This window comes from Athene noctua, chromosome 11 (genome assembly GCF_965140245.1).
Source record: "Athene noctua chromosome 11, bAthNoc1.hap1.1, whole genome shotgun sequence".
Lineage (NCBI taxonomy): Eukaryota > Metazoa > Chordata > Aves > Strigiformes > Strigidae > Athene > Athene noctua.
In genome coordinates this window covers 9,440,564-9,461,686 of record NC_134047.1, presented here as the reverse complement: position 1 = coordinate 9,461,686, position 21,123 = coordinate 9,440,564, and the positions used below count along the sequence as shown (strand labels likewise).

Here is a 21,123-nt window from a genome sequence, read left to right as displayed (position 1 = left end):
GCTAGTAATTTCACCTTGCTGTTGCGTGCTCAGCTCCTGCAGTGGTTACCATATAGATTGCCTGACTTCACACGTGAGGGCAAGCACTTCTCTCACTGGCTTGTCAGCAAGAGTATTGCACTGGTGAGAGCAGTGCTTGGCCTGTTGGGGAACCAGGGTGAGGCCCCTTTACAAACAGTTTGGCTGTGCAGCTCATGTTCAGTCTGCAATAGATGAGATAAGGGCTTTCGCTTGCCATCTTGACACCTTTTTTTCTTCTGGAAAGATCACTCACCTTCTATTGGCTTTCAAGGTGATGAAGGGGTGAATGTTCATTTAGCCAAATCAGTGTAACATGTTCATGACTCCAGGGCTGTTCATCCTGATTTAAGTCGTTGATGACTATGTTAGACTGTGAAATGAGAAAATTCCTGCATGGAAAAGACCCACTGAGATAATTGCTGGCATTCCCTTTGCATGGTAAATGGGCTGAGGAGGGGTGGAAATTTGTGCCTGCACAGGAGAATGCCCAGTGACCTTTTCTGGGGGAGGGTTTTAACCTTTGGAAGAGAGAGTTGTGTGGATCCCTAAAGGTCTTCACAGTTGGTATTGGTTATAATAGAAAACACAAATAATCAGCAGTAATATAAATGTATAAAATAGATACCCTATATTTAAACTGCATCCTGCAGAGCAGCACAGATGGATGGATTTGGTGATAACTTTTCCCTGAGCTTGTGTGTCATGGATGAGAGCTAAAAATCATCTAGGAGAGAGACTCTTTTATCCATCCGTTGAGGCAAGTCAGCCCCAATGGCACAGTTAGCCATGCTTTCCCCTGGCATTGATGTCTTCATTTTAGAGTGATAGGAAATGAGTAAAGCAGGTTAAAGTGTTAGGGCAGGAGTGGCTCTATACATATGTGATAAATATATGTATGGACAAGTTAAACTGGTCAGGCCACTACTAATTTCTGTTGGAATTTGCATCTTATTCTCTCATCCTAAGTTAGCAAAGGCATTTTGCTTGTCTTGATGGATTATAATGTGCTAATAACCTGTTTGTTTGTGGTTATAGAAGCCAGATATAGCTGTGTCAGTGGCTGAACCCTTTTAAAGGGCAGTGATTTGGATGGGGGGAAGCAAACACCTCCCCCTGCCTCTGCCAGCTGGGAACCAGGAGCTCTGTCTGAGGGGGAGGTGTAAGTGAAAAGCAAGTATGACACAATGGCTTTGGAAGCGAGATGAGAAATGAATGCAGCCTTCAGTTGTCGAGGTCTCTTCAACCATGACAGGCAGAGGGAAAACATGGGAGCTCTGTGTTTGGTTCCTCTGCTTCCAGAGAAGCTACCTGCTGGCATCTCCTTCCCTCGGGTCTAGGGCAGAAGAGGAGGATGTGGCTCACTGTATAAATAAACGCTCCTCAGCATGCCTTCCCATGCCTGCACGTGACATGGCCTGCACGTGCCACCAGCCATGCCACTGCTTGTCTCTCCAGAAACAATATTCAGTGACGCTTTTTGTACATCAGTGTTTTCATGGACAAAACAAAGTCCATCTTTCAGAAATGTGCTCTCTAAAACTGGCCCATTCTTACACAACCAGACTTCTGTGTTCCAGCAGGAGTGACGCCCTGACCTCCCACTGCTGGGGAAACCACGGGCATCCAGCTGCCATCTCATGTGTGTGCCAGGCGTGTGGAGCTAACGCAGACGGCCCTGAACAATGCCTGCCGTGGTCCCCTGCACTGCAGGGCCAGGTGCTGGGCAGGGAGGAAGAGTTGGAACTGCAGCATTTTTCTCCATGGGGATGCACAGGCAAGGGGGATTGAAGCTTCGTCTTCAGATATCCCTGTTACTGCCGGGTCTGCTGGTGCTGGATGGCACCACACGGGCAGCATTGGCGTGACATTGATATCACAGCCCGTCCGTAGTACTGGTCTACTCTTGGGCTTAGTGCAGTTTTCTAACCAGATAACAAGTGAGGCTATATTATTTAATGTCATATTTGAATCCTTTGAGCCTTTGATTCTATTGTATTGTGTAGTGAAATATATCCTGGAGAGATTTGGCAGTTTTTGTAACAGGTAGATTTACAGTTTAAAATAGAGCTACCTGCATGTGAATAAGTATGTGCAGAACTTATTGATTAAAAAATTAACTTTATCCCAGCAGAAACTAGGACACCAGGCTAAGCTTAGTTTTTCATCGCTGTTTGAGAGTTTTCATCCCTTTGGTTTTTCAGTAGCAAGAAAGCCTTTTTGCCAGCAAAATATCTAATGCAACTTTATGCCCCGGCAGGCTGCTGTAAAGGTTATTGTCTTCTATTGTTTTTTCTTTAGGGTCTTTGAGAGCTTAGAAGACATAGCTGAGCCTTGTGCCAGTGAAAATAACAGGGATCTCCTCATTAACTGTATTGGCCTCCTCCTTTGTTTGCCAAGATCGGATGACTTCGAGTCAAAACAGGAAATGGCTGAATTTAAATCCTGGAATGGATTAACTTTATTGACAGTGTCTTGCAAAGGTTTGCAGTGATGCGGCAGCTCCTGGCATGAGTCAGGCAGCTGGCTTTGGCCTCTCGGACCCCTGGGGTCTGGAGGTGCCTGCGTGGGGAGCACAGGCAATGTTGCCCTGGGGCCTCCCCCAGCCACAGGGGGAGCAGGCCGAGCCCCCGTCAGCCACCTCCTCTTAAATCCCCAGCGTTTGTGCTGGGGGGACTCATTTAACAAGACTTTTCTTTCCCCAAACAAAACACGCTGGCCATTACAAGTTTAAATAAATATAATTTCTCAATTATCTCTGTTATATTACAGATGAGGCCAACGAGCACATCTGGACGGGTCTGGAAAGCAAAGCTGCCCCGAGCCCTGCCTTCCCTGAGCACGCTGCTGGCGCAGGAGAGGAGAGGTAGGCACTGTTGCTTGTGCAATGCTCTGGCTGCTGCTCTTACTTCTAATGAAAACTGAATGCTGCTCATTAATTCCTGGTCTTTAACTGAATTTCCGAAACTGTAGAAGTAATGGGTTATATAGGATATTTTAAAAATCCTTTTTCCAGGAATTGTCAGAATATCAATCCTCCCCTAATAACTAAGTGCTAATGTGCTTATCCCAGAAAGGTCTTTTCCTGCATGATTTGATAAGGAGTCAGTAAAATGGAAACTGACTCTAATGTCAGGATATTCTGGTTAGTTTTTCAAAGTAATTATAGTTTTATTTGTTTATTTTTTGCCATGGAGCGACACTAACAGAATGAACCTTTTGAGGAAACTGCTCATTTCCTGCTGGTACCAACCTCTGTGTCCAGTGCTTAGCACTCTCCATGAAGGCTTGGTAGGATTTCACGTTGTGCTGACTGAGCAGAAACACCCACTATAAAAGCACTCCAACGAACAAATCATTGACCTTGCTCAATATTCGTGGACTATGGAGAAGCCATTAAAATACTCACATATTCATTTATTGTTGCTGCCATCTCATTTGCATTTTTTTGTCAGCAGAATGAAGACTCATTCTTCCCAGGTGGCAGTTGCTCCAGTTAAATATTAAATATGGGGCTTGACAACACTTCCAAACCTCTCGCAGCTGATTGTTGGGTATTGCTTAATGAAGCATCCAGAGTCAGCAAGTCTGAGATGCTCCTGCTTTACCAGCACAGCAATGGTCCTAGTGGGGTTTTTTGGGGGGTTGATTAAATCCTGAAAAGCTTGCTTTGTTTTTCTCATTCAACCCTAAGCACAAAGCATTCCCATATGAAATCTCACCAGCTTGACTGCTGTTCGCCATCTGAAGAGCAGCCACCACTAGACTCTCCCAAAAATGGTAGAAACAGTTGAGCAAACTGCCTGCAATATGTGTTTCTTCCATTTATTTACCAGGCATTTAGTAATTAACTTGTATTCCAAGCATGAAGATTTATATCTTGTACAACAACTATTGTTGTCATAATCATTCCTATAGTTTCTAAATTCTCCATCAATCTGGTTATGCCTTTGGCCTAAACTGGGAGGTGTGGCCTGTTCCTTCCCAGGCCATAGCATGGAAATGCATCTCCCTTCTGCATGGCTCTTGGGCTTTTCTGGCACTGCTGATTCCTGTTTTTCCCTGCATTTTTTTCCCAGAAGGGGAAGTCTGAATAAACGTAGAAGTTGACACCATTGTTTTTATTGAGCAAGTTCTGTACTGACTGCAGTGGGAGACTCATCCTTACTCCAAGTTCAGGCCATTTAACATGTTCTTCAGTCCTTCCAAGCAGTAACGTAGAAAATAAATGAAGGCAGCAGCTCTGGGTGGCCTTATAGCGGGCTGGGTCAGTAGATAAAAGTGACAAAGTAGCTGAGCAGAACTGAGATGATGTTGAAGACTGCCTCATCAACCTATGAGGCACATCACTACCATGATCTCCTTGCTCAGGCATTTCTCCTCTCCCCCAGATCCAGCACACCTGCTCTTGATACCACAGAGGAGTGTAAAATCTTTCCAAAACCGAAGCCAAGACTTCCCATCCCGCTGTCTGTGTCACACAAGGTAATGTAGGCACAGCGTCTGCACTTTGTTTCATTATTACTTGGACCTTCACATAGTCTGTACCTACTGGCAGGGGCTCCACAGACTGCCTGCCCTGTTGTCTGTGCTCAAATAAAATATATTTTTCCAGTCTTGCCAGTTTATATACACTGATAGGGTTTGTTTTCTGTTCAGAGATCCAGTATACATGATGTCTCTTCCTCAGAGAGTGACACTGGAACAAGTCCATCTGTGGCTGCAATGGACAGCTTGCATTTGTCTAGAAAAGGTAAGGTTTTTGTTCAATGAGCCATTGGTGGTTTTGTTATTCAACATCAGACACCAGGACACAAGATGCTTTGTTTGTGTGTGTACAAACAGATAACAAAGAGTATTTCTTACCTTGGCATGTAAGAATGGGCTGTCAACAGTTGTATGAATTATTCCCAAGGCAGCAGAGACCAAGAAAAAAAAATCCAATGACTAAAACTTGTCCTGGCTCTGAGTACATTTTAAACTGAGTGCTTGGCTCACATTAATCCACAAATCCAAGTTACCTTCTCTTTCCTGCCTTGAATGTAGAGTGTATTTTTGGTATGTAGCAAATAGCTAGTAGGAAAGCTCTCAAACTGAAAGCAAGCCTATAAACAAACCCCCAGCTCACAGCAACAATTTAGAGTCCAGTGAATTTTTTCCATGTCCTGTTGCAGAGAGAAGGGCGGGGGTTTTCAGGGCTTTCCTCGTACGGAAGGGGGCTTGCTAGACTCTTGAAATAGGGAAGAATTAGGAACATATTGATGATTTCTGGAAGTTTCCCTTGGCTTCCTCTTGAGAGGCTGCAGCCCAGACCTTCCAGGGAAATATGATGTCATGCAGTAAGACAGATCTTGAGCTTTTGTTGTTGTAGGTCATGGAGTATCTCTGTTGCCCACCAAGCTTTCAGAGGATGCTGTACCTCAGCTCAGCAGTGCAGTTGGAGGAGAAGCTGTTGATGGGGCCACTGGCACCACAGTGGGGCCAAAAACTCCACCCGAAGAGGCTTATGCTGTCAGCAAGATACCAGTTAAGAGGAAACCAAGCAGAACTTTCCCCAGATCCAAGGAATTTGTGAATCACATGGGGCTGGCAGAGAACAGCCTTGCAAAGAGGGAGCTGCTGGCAAGTCCCAAACCACTGACCACAGAGGGGGAAGGCAGCCAGTCTGTGAAGCAAGGCGTGAACTATACGATCTCCTCAATGAGTAACAAAGAGGAGGATATCGGCCTCAATCGTGAACACTTCAAGAACTTGAAGAACTTTTGGGAGAAGGGAGCAGACTCTGTGATGGTGGGAAACATGCCAGAGGACCCAAGCCGGGTGGAGGCAGATGGTAGGCAGTTCAAGCTGTGCCGCTCGCTCTCTGGGCAGCCTGGGCAAGGCCAGAGCAGTGAAGAAAAATCTGGTGTCTTCATGAAAACAAGAACCCCCTACAAAAGGACAATAACCTTGTCTTCTAGTGAGGAAGAACCAAGCAATGTAGCCCCTGCAAGGAAAGGCTCAGTTTCCATCGTTCCTAGATCCACATACGCCAAGAGCAAAGGCGGCCTGGCTATGAGAAATAACTCGCTGAGTGAAAGCAACGGGAAGCTGCCAGTGCCAGAGGAAGAGAAGGCGGCACAGCACTGCTCCAAGAAATCCAGATTGCCTGTGCGAGCGCCTTCCGTCAAAATTGAGTCACCTACCAAAGAAGTGTCTGGCAGCACATTTGAGCCAAAGATGCCTACAGATGAGTTTATCGTGGCAGAAGAGCGCAAGCATGCAGCGAGTTCACTGGCGAGCAGGGTGCAGATACTGATCGAACCTGTGCTTACAGATGGTGAAAATGATGGTGAGAAGGAAGAAAGATCTGATCTTGGAACTCATGACAACATGGAAATAAATGGAGAGCTACCTGAGGAAAAAACTCACAAGCCTTCAGACAAGCCACAACCCGGTGAACCAGCCAGAGAGAGAGAAGCTGTTCAGAGAGTGGACTCAGCTGTTTACTCAGGTACTGAGGGCTGTAACTGCACCCTGTGAAATCCTGACAGATGGTCACCCCTAAGTCTGTTTTCTTCTCTAACCCTTCTGCATTTTGCACATTTTCTTCATTTGTCCATTTATCCTGTATTGCAGTTCATGCAGAGTTAGCATGTGTAGAATGTGTTTAGCAAGCAGCTCTGGAAACAGATCTTGTGTAGCACCGTGTGAGTGTAAAAGGGACAGTGCCATGTTTCCTTGCCTTCCTCCCCGCTACCAGCCCTCGTGTCTTACCTGCAAGCACCTCAGCTCGGGACAGCCCTCCATTTCTTTAGCACTACCTACAACAGGTCACAGGAACTTACTTTATTTCACTCACTGGGAAGACTGTCTTCAAATGTGAGGCTGGAGGAATTCTTTCTGGTGGTAGTGATAAATCTGACACAAATAGAAGAAATAAAATGTGAAATAAAATGTTTAATAAATACATTGGCTGTTAGGCTACCTTGATGTAGCCACTGACTGTCAGTGCTTAAATGACATTTTGGATATTTTGGGAATGCACAAGTAAATCTGGATATTAAACTGCAACCAAAGTGACTGAATGAGGAGTCTGATCTTTCTGGATTCTGATACCATGTTCTCAACCATGATGGTGTCAATAGTATCACCACTTTATCGGCCTCTTCCTCTGGGTCTGATGGGCTCTTGTAATGACTGCTACTATGAGCAAAAATTATTGTCAATTGCAATTCATTTTACATGTGGGGTCTGGTTGCCCCCAGCTCTGCTCTCTGCCAAGCAAAGACCTAGGAAAAGAGAGATTCTTACCTCCTTTCTCCAAATTTCCTGTCCTTATGTACCTGGGTAAGACCTGTTTGAGAGAATTTTCCATAGACTCACCTGATTTTGATTTTTAATGGTGTCATATCTTGGCTTATCTCCTACCTCATGTAACATTTCTGTGAAAATTCTAAGTTGCACTTCAGGTAAACAGAAATATTTCCTTTCTATACAAGATCATTCTTACATTTCTCAGGTTTTTTGCCTATTATTACATTCGTTTCAGGATTATATTAGCAGATGGCTGTGTTGCACTGGAAACTCTTTGCAAGTGCTGATCTGTTTTAGGGACTGAGTTAATCCAGTGTTTAGATTTCCCATCACAGTGTGAAGAGTTATTCTCAGGGAGAGACATTAAAGCATGCTGATGATTTGAAAGCAGCCCTGTGTAGTGTAACTGCAGCATGTTCTAAGCAGAGTGAACAAGCCAGGAGAGACACACACACATGTGCTTGTTGACACACTGCCCATTTGTGTTTATTATTATACCATGTTGATTTGGCTTTCCATATATTCCAGAGGAAGATGGGGATCATTCTCCTGCTGCTCAGGCATTGGCCCGAGCAAATAGCATTAATCTGGCAAAGAGCATGGTGAACATTTACACAACCACAGAGAGTGAGTAACATCTTTCTTTCTCCTTTTGGTTTACATTCCCTGAAGGTAATCTATTATGCCCAGGTTCTGCATCCCTGGTGCTTCTGTGCGTGTACCAGGCAAGGAAAATGCCATATTGTTTCATCATCAAATTAGTGCCTAAAATTAAATTCAGAGCCAGGAAATTGCAGCTGTATTGGTGGTATGTTACTCAGTGTCTTCAGCAAAAAACACAAGGCCTTCAAAGGCTTGGCAAGAAGCTTGTACCCCTCTCTCCTCTTTCCTCACCAAGTACTGTGGGGCCTGCATAGCAGCCGGCGCAGTGGGTTTATCAGGGGTGCCAGACCTGACATCCTGCCTGTGAGTCATGCCACAGACTCCTGTCACACCCTCACTGGGCTTGCAGTGCCCAGCCTGGGCCTTTCACCTCACCCAGAGCAGACCCTGTTTGCTGGCCTGATCTTCCCAGCTACCACCTGGGACATGCTTTATGGTGGCAGTTTCTCCCTGAGAACCCAAGAGGAGCTAAGGAGAAGGCAACCAGGAAATCAGCAGCAAACCTGAAGAAACCCATGGCCAAGAAACCTGTCTGTGCCACGAAGAAGCCCAAGAAAGCTGTAGCCTAGGAAGGGAGCCTAAAGGAAGGCAGCAACAGCCTCTGTGGCCGAGAAAGCCAATAAAAGTCCCCAAAAGGTGTAAACTGGCAAACCCAAGAGGACAACTAAGAGTTTGCCTAAAAGCAAAGCAGTAAGACCAAGGCTGCCAGGACTGAGGTGAGACAGCTGGGAAGGTAATGCCTGAGGAAGGGTAGAGCTACTTAGGGGAAATGAATGAGCCTGTCTAAGTAAGCCTGACCCCTGGTTATGGGAGGGAGGAGAGTCCCCTTTGGGGCTGTGTGGAAGGCAGGCTGTGGGTGGGATGTGCTGCTCGCCCTGTGACTCTGTCACCCCCTCCGGTAGCCTTGGGCCAAGTGCATGCCCTGTCCTGAGGTGTGGTGACAAGTCACACAGCATGGTGGCTTGAAGCTTCAGGTCCCACATGCAGTGCCATTCAGTGATGTGGTCTTCATGCAGACAACCAAGATTTTAGCCTCCCCTTATTAAATCTTATTTAGAGCCACAAACTTCATCATTGGGATCTAGAGAGTTACACTTACTTGTTTGCAGTACAACAAGTCTTCTGCAGAAAGGGCTAGATTTAATGCTTTGCACATGTTTGGAAATAGAAATAGTAAATATTAAATGAATGGTAAATCACATAAAAGGTAAATCATACAAAAGGAAAATGCCAAAGAAGCTCTTGGGCATTTTGAGCACTGAAGAATATATCATCGTGACTAACATGCTAAACAGGTGTGTATATCTGCATACATGTTTATGCACATATATCTTCTAAAAACAAATTTCTTCTGGGATGGAGATAGTCATCTTCAAGGGATACTGAGAAAACATAAAGATAGAACAAATGGATTTTATTGAGACATTTAAGCAATCCAGTAACCATCTTTCTAAGCTGATATGAAGCTTTCTGACTTTCTTCTTCTAGATATCTGGCTATTGTCCACCACTTTGTGTGGCAGAGTATTTGAAAAGTATATGCAATGGTGCAATTGTAGGTATAAATGTTTTACAGCTCTTTTGTACAGGGAAATGTGCTATGAGATGAAAACATGAGCATGTTTGATTTCTTTGACAAGGAGACAGATCTGAATGGTTTTAGTTTAAATTAAATCTGCACAAAGAGTGATGCAAACAAGATACACATCCTTAGGCTAATAAGAGAATTAAATTAGCCACTAGAGGGAGTTTGCACACTCCCACACATTTAACAAAACCACATTGAAAATAGCTTTCAGATCTTAGCTAGCAGGTTTATTTTCTCAGGGAGGATCATCTTCAGTGTCAGACAACAGAAACGGGGCAAGAAGGTGGTACTCTAGTGCCTCCCACAAGCTTTTCCTCCTTCCTTATGCCCTTGAACAAAAATGTGACTTCCTTGTATTTTCCTGACTCTGACAAGATATCCTGATGCCTTTTTTGTTTGTACCTACAGCATACAATAAACCTCATTTGATACCTCATCAGTTCCTTGAACCTGAAAGAGTCAAAGAGCTGAGCAGATCCTCTCCTCTCCTGTTGTCTGAGGTAGGCTAGATGCCACAAATGGCTGGAATAATGTTCACAGCATCCTCTGAATTGCAGGCAGTTTCATGAGGGTGTTTCTCCTGGACACCGACAGTACTTGCTTTAGAGCATGCCTCGGTTATGTCATAAATAAATGAGAAAATCCTTAATAAAAAAGCCCCCAATAACCCAAAGAACCCTTCTATCCTGGAGGAGTTTTAGTGTTTCCCTCTGTCTCAAACCACACTATTCCGTGCCCTTTCCAAGAGACCCGGCGGTTGCATGCAGCTCTGTTTGGAGGCAGTTAATGATGACGTTCGCTGCCGATCGGAGGGAATGCCTCTGGGGAGACTCCCTGCGCTCTCCTCCACTCTCCTAACCTGATCGCTGCTTAATGGGACTCTGCTGAGCTATTGGTTTTTTTTCTCTGTAGTGTGGCAAAGTGCTCATACGGCAGAGCTTAAAGATGCTTGTTATTTTCTGAGCAGACTGAATCAGACACGGCTTCGGAAATCAGCTTCCAGTTTAACAAGCACAAAAAGACGCCTAGCATTGGCAGCCACTCGTCCGACATGGCATCTGTCTCCTCGGTAGGTATTTAACGCGTACATCTCGCTAGATAGGGTTTCTCAGGCGGATGCAGTGACACTGCATTTAGGCTGATACTGACGATGTGGCCTCTGGAGTATCCTGTTGATTTCTGCGTGATACGTTATTAGAATAATGGTGGTGGTTAATTACTTACTTGGGTTAAAGGAGTGTCTCCAGGTACCATCTAAAATAGAGACCCACTGAGTCATTGTTAGACAAATTCACAGTAAGCCATAGCTCCACAAGAGCTGGGACTGCAGATGGGTGCCCTGTGCAAGCTCATCATTCACCTTATCAGCAAATTCAAGGGAACTCAGAGTTGGACAGCAAAATGTGATTTAGAGCTTCAACTTCTAAGGAAAACTGAGAAGAGCTGAGTGTGTTTAGTTGAGCATTTATAAAACATTCCTTAGAGACAGTGTTTTGGGGGGTGCTGCTTAAAAGTGCTTGAATTTGCTGTATTACTGTTACAGGTATCTCCAAGGTGTGTATGTGAGATTTAAAGAACATACTTGAAGCAGTGCTGGTAGGGAGAGATCATGAATGTAGATAAATGTTAAAAAAACCCTTGAACTTTGGGGTACATGAGTCCTTTTCCTACTATGGAGAGCATGTACATGAGCCCTTTGTGTCCAAGTCACACAGGTGTTCTTGAAAATCTTGTTGCAGATTCTGTGCTGGAGTGTGTATCCTGATGGAATGGTAATGCAGCTCCAGGGACTGAGGGGAGATGTTTGGCAGGTTCTTATAGGTTGTAATAGAATGAAATTTAGAACCAAAGGAAGTAGGGGGAGGCAGAGAATTGGGTTATCACTAGGAAAGTTTTGTGATAAATGTTCATGACTGTACCACAGAAAAGTGTCAAGAGGGTTAATTATTTGATTTGTAAACATCATTAGCTTTTATGTTACCCCTGTCAGGAATCATGAGTGATTGCGACAACAGGAAATTCTCTCATCTTTCTGGAGCTATGTTTTGTTTCTGTTTCATCACTTTCTATCATTGAAAGGCAAAGCCTTGACAAAAGAACCCCAAGGTCTATGGGCCAATGTGGTTCGTTCTAGGAAAGCAAGTGGCTCTTGGGTGCCTACCTTCTGATTTGTACCTGTGGAAACCTCATTTTCCTGTGCCTTTGTGGCAAGTGGATGCACACAGGCTGACTCTGATAGGACAGGCTCTTCAGGACAAGGGTTATATCCATTTTTGTTGTGTACAGCTCCATGTACATTGTGAGCAAGCAACAAGATAGTAATAATTTTTCCTGCATTTCTAGTCTGATATGGTTCTTACTAGCCAATTAAAAAAATTACTGACAATTGTCTGACTATATCTACCTGAAGTTCATATACAGATAGTTCAAGTTCTCTCAATATATTTCTTAGCAGTAAGACTGGGTGAGGATAGCAGCTGTTTGTACTGTAAGCATAGGGAAAGGGAAGAGACTTGTGTGGTCCCCCCAGTAATACTTGACTCTGTTTTCCAAAGTTTTGGGACTTAGGGGTGAAAAATCTTGGGCATATCTTGAGCATTCAGAAGTATAGTGCTTCTGAGTCCTGGTCTAGGATAGCACATGCTTGTAAGACCCTTATTCAGGTTCTCCAACCCTTGCTTGTTTGAGCACAGCTGCAGATGTGGACAATTTCTGTGTCAAGGACACAATACTACACAAGAACGGAAATTGCAGATTCTTTCTCTGGGAATGAACTTTTCAGACTATCATCTTTGTCCAGAAACCAAGTCAGGAGGGTGCCTATTTCAGTGGCACTGACCTTGCTCTTCCACCTGGCAGGTGAGTGGCAGTGTGCTCAGTGTCTACAGCGGCGATTTTGGGAGTGTGGATGCCCAAGGTACTGTGGAGTTTGCTCTAGACTATGATGAGAAGAACCGAGAGTTCCAGGTTCATGTGTCCCAGTGCAAGGACTTGGCTGTTGTGGATGAGAAGAAAGGCAGATCTGATCCGTGAGTAACGCTTTGGTGCCTTGTGTCTTCTACATTGATTAATTTTGTGTTCTGGAGAATTTTCTGTCTTACGTTTTCTCCTTTTAAATGTCATGGTCTCTTCCTTCCTTCTTTCCTTCCTTCCTTCAGAATTCTAGTGCATGCTTACTGCTGGGACTTTCCTAGCTGATAGTTCTGGAGCCATTGACATCAGTAAATGTTGCCAGACTTAAATTTTAACAGATTGAGAAAGCTTTGGTCACTACAAAGACCGTTCTGTTATCACTGGAATATATTCTCCCTGCATCCGTGTGAACCTTGATCTCAGCATGGTGAACACGCTTTGGTAACTCTGGTGCTGCAGACACAGGTCTATATGAAAAGAAAGTCAGTAAAAAAGTGTTGTTAGGGGAACAATGGCAGTTATACAGAGATTAGTGATCTCTAGTTTGAAAGGTGATGAAAAGGAGCTTGGATTTGAACGCTGAGAGAGAGAGACTTAAAGACATTCCACCTCTTTCCTTCTCTCTAATTTAACCCTGATTTTGAATGAACAGAGATGCTATAGTTACAGGCATTTCAGAAAATGGATATATGACCCTGCTGGTTTCCCATATTGCCTAGAAAGCTACCTGTTCTGAATGTTGGTGGCACCCACCCATCTCCAGTGATATTTATAACTTCACATGCATGATAAGTTAATATCCTAGCAGGTCTCTTAATTAGTTTTGCCCTCACAGAGTCAACTCCAGGTCTTTTGTTTCCGTGTTACTGTTCACAAGTGTTGCCCACTAATTAGAGCTTGGCGATGCGGAACAATATCCAGCTGGAGTTTGTGTTCTTTTCTAGGTATGTTAAAACTTATCTGCTCCCCGACAAAGCTAGAATGGGTAAGAGGAAAACTTCAGTGAAGAAGAGGACAGTGAATCCTATTTACAATGAGGTGTTACGGGTAAGAACAAATACCTGCTCTGAAAACCTGTGTTATAGCAGGCACCTGTACCAGGTCAGGTCTGGAAAGATCCTGCCTTCTTTCCAGGCTTCTGCACTGCCCTTTCCTTGGGTTTGTGGGGGCAGAGATGTTAAAGGTTTCTCTGCACCCACCTGTGTGGCACCCAAGCTTTCTTTGTCAAAACCTCACAGTGATCTTTGGATGAGACGGGGACCTGCAACCTGTGCTGTCTTCAGCCAGAGCATGGGGTGTTCTTATTCCCTTCCCTGGCACACAAGTCATGAGGCATGGGACTAGTAAGAAAGGTCTTTGTTATGTTATCTTAATTATCAACAACTAGAGGATTATTTAACAATGCCTGGGACTGTGTTAATAATTCTTGAAAGAGCATTGGGTTTGCCCTGTGATGAACAGAGCGCTAGGTTTCCCTGTGCTCAGCAGAAAAGCTTTGTCAGGGTGGTAGTCTTTCTGCAGGACAAAACAAGAGATGTTCAGAGGGAGGCCAGTCCATTAGTGCATGTGTGAGTGTGTTTGAGTGTCTCAGAGCTTATTCAAGCTTTTGAGTAGTTTATTTCAGGTTGTGAAAGAAACAAGAAAAATTTGAACAACCTGACTTCTCTTTCTTCTTCTAGTATAAAATAGAGAAAATGGTATTGTTGATCCAAAAATTAAATCTCTCTGTTTGGCACAATGATCCACTGGGACGTAACAGTTTCTTGGGAGAGATCGAAGTAGACTTGGCCAGCTGGGACTGGAGCAACAGGAAACTCAACTGGTACCCACTGAAACCCCGAGTAAGTGCATCTCAGCTGCAGTCTCTCTTCCTAGACAAACCCTGAAGCCTTTAGAAGTGGCAGAAGTCCTTCCTGACTCCTCTGAGGTCTTTGGGTGGTGTGGTGGACAGAACAACCTGATTTGTACCTGAGGAAATGCAGTAAATTACCCACAAGCCCTGGACACGTTAGTGCAATATTCACAGCTCTGAACACAGGCCTTCTTGGGTCTTATTTGGTGACTGATCTATAGGGACACTTTCATACATGTCATCCGACACTAAACAGAAACTCTGACATGACTTTGCCTCTCTCTACTCACATAAAGACCATCCCTTAAAAATAGACAGCAGAGTGCTAGGTGATGCAGTTGAACATGCCTCGAGAGGTAAATATTCAGATGCCAGTTTTTCTAAAGCCTGTACAGCTTCCTGCATGCTTCTGGGTTCAGATCCCTTTGCAGAAAATAAAGGATATTTGTCTTTCAGAACTAAGATGCTTAATTATGTCCAGCTGGACATGTCTGGAAGGGCAGCCTTGCTCTGAATCCTCAGGCTTTTGGCTCTGAGGGACTGAGTTTGTGAACAAAACCACAAAGAAGGGAGCTGCCCCGAGAATGGGCTGCCCCGAGAATGGGCTGCCCTAGCCATGTAAAATCAGAGTTTGTCCATTTGTGCCCCTCCATTGAACTCAAAAGCTGTTTGCCTTGCTGTGTTTATACAACCCCTCGTTTAGTCAGTCGTAACTCTTTCTGTTTCAGAGCCTTTCTGCTGTTAACGGTGTGGATCATCGAGGAGTGATGAATTTGTCTATTAAGTATGTCCCTCCAGGAAGCCTAGGTAAAATGGGTTTCATGCATTAAGAACTATTGCCCATATGTTGACATGCAGCTTGGAATGCCTCATCTGTTTAAGAGATGGCAAAAGAGTGATCTTATTAGAGCAAGATCTCAGAGATCAGCACAAAAGCACAGTCAGCAGTGCTTGTTAGCACTACCTGCAGCTTACACCTGATTTTCACATCTGGTTTTATTGGGAAAGTGCTGGGGAGAGAGGAAGGTCTCAACAACCTCAAACTGCTCACTGTGGGCACTGTAGGGTGCTGTCATGTGGTGGCAGCAGCAGCACACAGCCCCTCTTATTGTGGGGCAGGCACAGGGTTGGGTTTGCCCAGCAATTCCTTCTCCTTTCCTGTTTCAAAGCAGCACCAGCAGATTGTGTCAGGAGGCCTCTGCAACTGCAGGTGTGATGGGGCTGGTAGGAGTGCTGTGGCACCCAGGCAGAGAGCTGCAGAGCTCACGAGGGAGTGCATACGCAGAGAAGCCCTCTTGCTGCTCCCTCAGGTCCCTGGAGAGGAAGCCTGTCATTTTGCTAGTAAGGACTGACGTGACAGTTTTTCTCCTCTCCTAAATGGCAGGTCCCAAGAATCCTCCCTCTGGCGAAGTTCACATTTGGGTCAAAGACGTCAAAGACCTCCTGCAGTTGCGTCCTTCTGGAGTTGACTCCTTTGTGAAATGGTAAGTGCACGAACATGTTATTGGCTTTGATCCTGGGTCCATGCGTTCACAAAGCAGTTTGCTTCCTTCTCTTTTCTCAGGCTCACCTCTCTGTGCCTCCATTCTGTAAAGCCTTTGTGTTGCATTGGACTCTGTAGAAGAAATTGCCCTTGTTATACACTCATGGCCAAATTAGGAAAATCCTTGCTGTGATAAAGCTCTTGGTTAATCACTGTCTGTGACTCACTCAGTGATTTGTCTCAATAACATCTGAGTGAGAGGAATTGTGGGCCCTGCACCTTGCCCAGCATGTTCACGTGAAGTGGTGAATTTTGCCTTGATATGGGCTTGCATGCAGAGTTTGGGAATTTGTTAGGGATTCACCAGAACTGACATACAGATGGTTGGATCCTACTTTGATCTTCTCCAGAATTTGGCATGTGCATGTTTTCTGCAGCCTGCAATATCAGTTCTGCCTGTTATATGGAAAAAAGTACTTCAAAAATTCCAGAAAATTAAAAACCTTTTAAGGGGATTTTAAGATCTTTTGGGCTTTTTGAAGTGATCACCATATCTTTTGTATATTTTAAATCCTTACAGAGTTTTCTTGCAAAAGTTTTCTTGCTGCTCAAGAAGCCTAACTGACCATTTTGAAATGCCCTCTTAGGCATCTAAGTGATGAAAATTTATGAAAGTAGAAATATCTGGAAGTAAGGTCATTTTTTTAATGTAAAATGTCAATTTGCAAAAAAACCTTGCCAAAAGCTGGAAATTTTAAGCAAGTGCCCTTCTTTCTGAAAATGTTTGCTTTTAAAATTGATTTTCTTGGCAAAACAAAAAGTTTAATCCAGGAATTACGAACATTTCCCATTAAATTTACAGAGACTTCTTATGTTGAGACCCAATTCCTCCCTCAGAACTGAGGCTTGTTAGACCAAGGAACTTGGTAGGAACGATTCAAATCTCGGGAGATATTCAATACTACATGCTGTATTTTTTTCTCCTCTCAAAGCTATGTGCTTCCAGACACCAGTAAGAAGAGTTACCAAAAGACCCGAGTCATAAAAAGAGACACAAACCCTATTTTCAATCACACTATTGTATACGATGGCTTTCATACAGAGGATCTGAAGGATGCTTGTGTTGAACTGACTGTGTGGGATCATGAAAAACTTACCAACCATTTCCTTGGAGGAATCAGACTGGGCCTTGGGACAGGTAAGTGACTTCCTTTACATCAAATGAATACCGTTACCATATCGCTGAGCTACAGGATATAGTGGGAAGTTGCAGAGCATTTTCCTGTTGGGGAGAAACCAGGGATGGGGAGCCTCAGTAATTGGAGAGAGTCTTGGTACTTGCACTGGGATGGAGGGGCACCTGGTGCCATGACAGCAACCCTCTATTCCTACATTTTATGCCAACATCAACTCTGAGGTCTGGAAAAACTCAAGAATCTTCTTGATCAGAGAGTTTTCCTGCTGTTACAGGAAGACAGGCTGTGTTACAAATTAATGTTGTATTGCTGCTCCTCCCAGGGAGGAGTGCTCAGAGATGAAGACAACGTGAATGCCATGTGGGAGAGCACCACCTGGTGCTCCATCCACATCACCTCCTCCCTTTAGTAGCTTTAGCAGCAGGAATAGCTAATATTTGAAAAACAGAGCAAGCTACGCTAGTTGATCTGGTAGGTAATCAGTACTGAGAGTGCATCAGCTGGAATTAAATCACAAATTGGAAGAATGGAGTTGTCTGGGTGTAGACTAAGGTGGTGGTGGTTTTTTGTTTTGCTTTTATTTGGAGGATATAGTGCTGAAAGACCTCAGCAGGGATGCCATTTGCTCCACTGGGAGACAGTCACTGTCTCTGGGAGTTGATGGCATGAGGTTCCAGTTCAGAGAAGCTGAAAGTGTTTTACTTCAACAGGGTTTGGAAAACTCCAATATTTTTAAGCAATATCCTAGCTTTCAGTGTACCCCGTAGCTAAGCTTTGACAAGATAGCATGTTCATCTTTTAATTTGTAAGTGGCATATCTAAGGTTTTCTAAACTATTCATTGTTAAGCGAGAGGACTTTCTGAGAGATGAAATACAAACAGAAGATTTCAGGATGTTGCAATAAAGGATAACTGTTCCTTGAGGGTGTCAGGAAAAGGCTTATAGTAGCTGCAAGGTCTGCCTTGCAGGGGCCCCTGTGTTAATTGCATTTATCTTCTCTGTTTTCAGTCTCTAACATGTCGTCAGGAGGGCTGTGTACTATCTAGTGGGAAGGGGCAACAAGCTCATAAGCAAGTTATAAAAATACTAACCCCCAAATAAGCTGTGATCCAAATTTAGACTTTTATCTCATTGACAAGTAGTTAGCACATTCGAATATGGTTGAATAATCAATTCTGGATTAATGTAAACACTTTTCTGCTACTGTGTGTTTGTTTCCTATACAAATGAAGTGTAAAGCAAAAGAATTTTGATGAATACTCCACCCAGTCCATACGAAAATCTTCTAAGGAGAAACCCAAGCCTTTTAGACTTTCTTTATCATTCCAAAAGATGCAGAAAGGGCTTGAGCCCAATATTATTTTCCTCGGCAGGTTATGTTTAGGGTTCTTGTATTTTGTGGCTTTTACATTGACTTCATTCTGAACTCTGGTGTAAAATGGAGGTCATTAGCAGAAGAACAGGGTGCAACTTGCTGAGGGAAACTCAGCACCTTTTATGTTAAGGCACTGCCTGCAACAGTTATATCCCAATGAGTATTTTTGCATGGTGTAGAAACTCTACGTGTAGCTCTCAACGATGTAGTTTTCTTCTTCTTTATAGGTTTGAGCTATGGCATCTCTGTGGACTGGATGGACTCCACGCAAGAGGAGGTGGCCTTTTGGCAGGAGATGATGTCAGCTGCCAATGAATGGATTGAAGGATTGCTGCCACTGCGCTCACTGGCAGGGAGAAAAAAACTGAAATAACCCATCATTTGTGCCATAGAAAGGTTGAACGTGGTGATTAGAACTAGGAAACTTCCTGCACCGATGTGATAGAGACCATCCATGGGGCTGGCAAGTGTCAGGTTAATAAGGCAGTTGTTGGACAGCACTTTGGAAATGTTAAATGTTAAGTACTAATTCCCTGACAGAGGACATGGAAGATGCCAAACTGATGCTATACTTTATTTTGACCAAGAAGAAACTTCATTTGTCGTTTTATTTAATCATTTGTATTCAGTATCTTTGAATTCCATTAACCTCTGGGAACATTAGCAGAAGGAAAAGGAGATATACATATTTTTATTTTTTTACTGTTTTTGTGCCATTTTTTTTTCTGTGCAGATTTGTAATTGTACTAAAGCAGCAGCATGGTATTATTCGTATTCCCCTGCAAGTGGTACACTCTGTACTTGATAGAGAATTGCTCCAAGTCACCAGCAGCACAGTCTGAGAATGGGAGCTTGGCATTTGTGATTGGTGATAACACGTCTCTAACGTGAGGAAAATTGAGATCCAAGGTGAATCTAAAGACAGAAAGGACTATATGAACCAGGAAATGAAGCAACGTGAGGAGGATGACAATGAGGAATTCAATATATTAATTTCTTTCTGATTTTATATGAAAGAGAGAAGTGATGGTCCTGCAGCTAGCGGGATTTTGCAACCAGGGGCTGTTTTCCTAGCTTTCCCACAGGCTTCCTCAGTGACCTCAGGCAAGTACTCTATTAAAGGACAGTTTTAGTGCAATATAAACTGAAGTGCTTGCCCAAGTGTAAAACATGGTTACATTGCTGATGGGCCTAATCGCACCTTTGAAATGCCTTGTGTGCAAAACATTTCAATACAAAATAATGATGTAGGAAGTGGTCTCATGTTAGCCTGGCACAATGGGTCAGGAAAGAAAAAAAAACCCACACTGGAACACAGGAGATATTGGGAGCTGGTGGGAGAGGTAAGTAGGGAGTGAACGGATGCGAAGGGTGGCTGCAGGGCTACAGCTGCTTGGGGGCTCTCCTGCCTCTGCGTGCCCTGCTGCTGCCTTCCTTCCACCTGAGGCCTGTCAGTGAGTTGTCCACGGCTGGAATTTCCTTTCTACCAGTAGCTTGCAAGAACTTCTCCTTTGGCACACTGACCGTGGCAGAGTGGCGTTGTGAATACATTTTTGAAATGCAGCTTTGTAATTTGTATTTTGGATGTACATATTGTGATTAAATAGAATGCTCTTCTTTAGTCATCAACTGGTCTCCTTGTACCCATTTTTAGCATGGTCTGAGTATCGAAAAAGCAAGAAAAAGAGTAGTTAAATTTTGTCATGTCAAAATGAACCATTTGTGCCCAAGGGCAGGTAAAATGTCATGGAGAAATATTTTTTGTAGCGATCCTACCCTAGATTTCGGCTCTGTGAATGTTTTGATATACTTTAATGTATTGATTTTATTTAAGTCAAGCTCAACATAAATTTTCAGCTTAGCAAAGCTGGTTGTAAATAAATTAATGGAAAATGTACACTTAAAATAACAAGACTTTCTCATCAAATTAAGACATGTTGGAGATAATCACCAGTTTTCATGGGAAAAAATAAAGAAAGAAGATATTTTTGCAATTTGAAAAAGAGAATACTTGAAAATGTACCAGTCATAGTACTGAAGGCACTAAAAGAGAGTCCACAGAGCAGTAGAATGTAATGAAAAACCAGATATATACTGCATGTCAGCCCAGAGATACTTTGTGTGGGCTCCAGCCCAGCATGTTTTGTTCACCAAGGTTTGGTCATTTATTGCCTTTGTTGGATAAAATAACAACATTGGGCCAAAGGTGGGAGTTTTAAAACTATTATCTTTACCTGTTTAGGTGCTGAACATGTGAATATTTATGCATACATATAATTTACCTACTAGAAGGAGCCCTGCTAATCGGGGAGCGGTGGCTTGTTGCAGTGAAGTTATTCACAGGACTGCTGCTCTCGTCCCAAGCCCTTCCCCATCCCACAGGGTGATCCCGGGGGAGGAATTTCTGCTGTGGCTGCAAATGCAGCTGGCAATGCCACGGGCTTCAGCTCAGACAGGTCCAGGTCTCTTCCTGGAGGGTTGAGCTGACTCCTCGCCATCACAGTCATCCCACTTCTGCCTGTCTCTCACGTGCAGTATTAGTACATGCGGTTGCGTCAGTGTTGCCAAAACTGCATCAATGGAGCTGGAAATGGTTGTGTTGGTGTTTCAGAAAATTAACATATTTTTTGTTGGTGGTGCCAATAACAGGGGAAAAAGGGGGTTAGTGGGCCAGTTTCATCCCAGTGCAGTTGCTTTTATGAACTTGTCCTGGGATTTTGTGAGCAGCCTATTTTTGCA

General features: G+C 43.8%; 1 protein-coding gene across 2 annotated transcripts in view; it reads left to right on the top strand.

Moving 5' to 3' along the window:
• The window catches only part of LOC141964667 (synaptotagmin-like protein 2), a 38,456-nt gene extending 18,235 nt beyond the window's left edge, over positions 1 to 20,221 (top strand). For both annotated transcript variants that reach the window (XM_074915336.1, XM_074915335.1), the window contains exons 4-17: positions 2,791 to 2,884; positions 4,410 to 4,503; positions 4,678 to 4,771; positions 5,390 to 6,511; positions 7,843 to 7,941; positions 9,973 to 10,064; positions 10,532 to 10,633; positions 12,424 to 12,593; positions 13,422 to 13,524; positions 14,157 to 14,318; positions 15,058 to 15,136; positions 15,714 to 15,813; positions 16,805 to 17,010; positions 18,612 to 20,221. In XM_074915336.1, coding sequence (XP_074771437.1) covers positions 2,791 to 2,884; positions 4,410 to 4,503; positions 4,678 to 4,771; positions 5,390 to 6,511; positions 7,843 to 7,941; positions 9,973 to 10,064; positions 10,532 to 10,633; positions 12,424 to 12,593; positions 13,422 to 13,524; positions 14,157 to 14,318; positions 15,058 to 15,136; positions 15,714 to 15,813; positions 16,805 to 17,010; positions 18,612 to 18,757 — 2,663 coding nt within the window. In that variant the 3' untranslated portion in view covers positions 18,758 to 20,221. The remainder of the gene's footprint in view (positions 1 to 2,790; positions 2,885 to 4,409; positions 4,504 to 4,677; positions 4,772 to 5,389; positions 6,512 to 7,842; positions 7,942 to 9,972; positions 10,065 to 10,531; positions 10,634 to 12,423; positions 12,594 to 13,421; positions 13,525 to 14,156; positions 14,319 to 15,057; positions 15,137 to 15,713; positions 15,814 to 16,804; positions 17,011 to 18,611) is intronic.
• Positions 20,222 to 21,123: the final 902 nt, after the last annotated feature.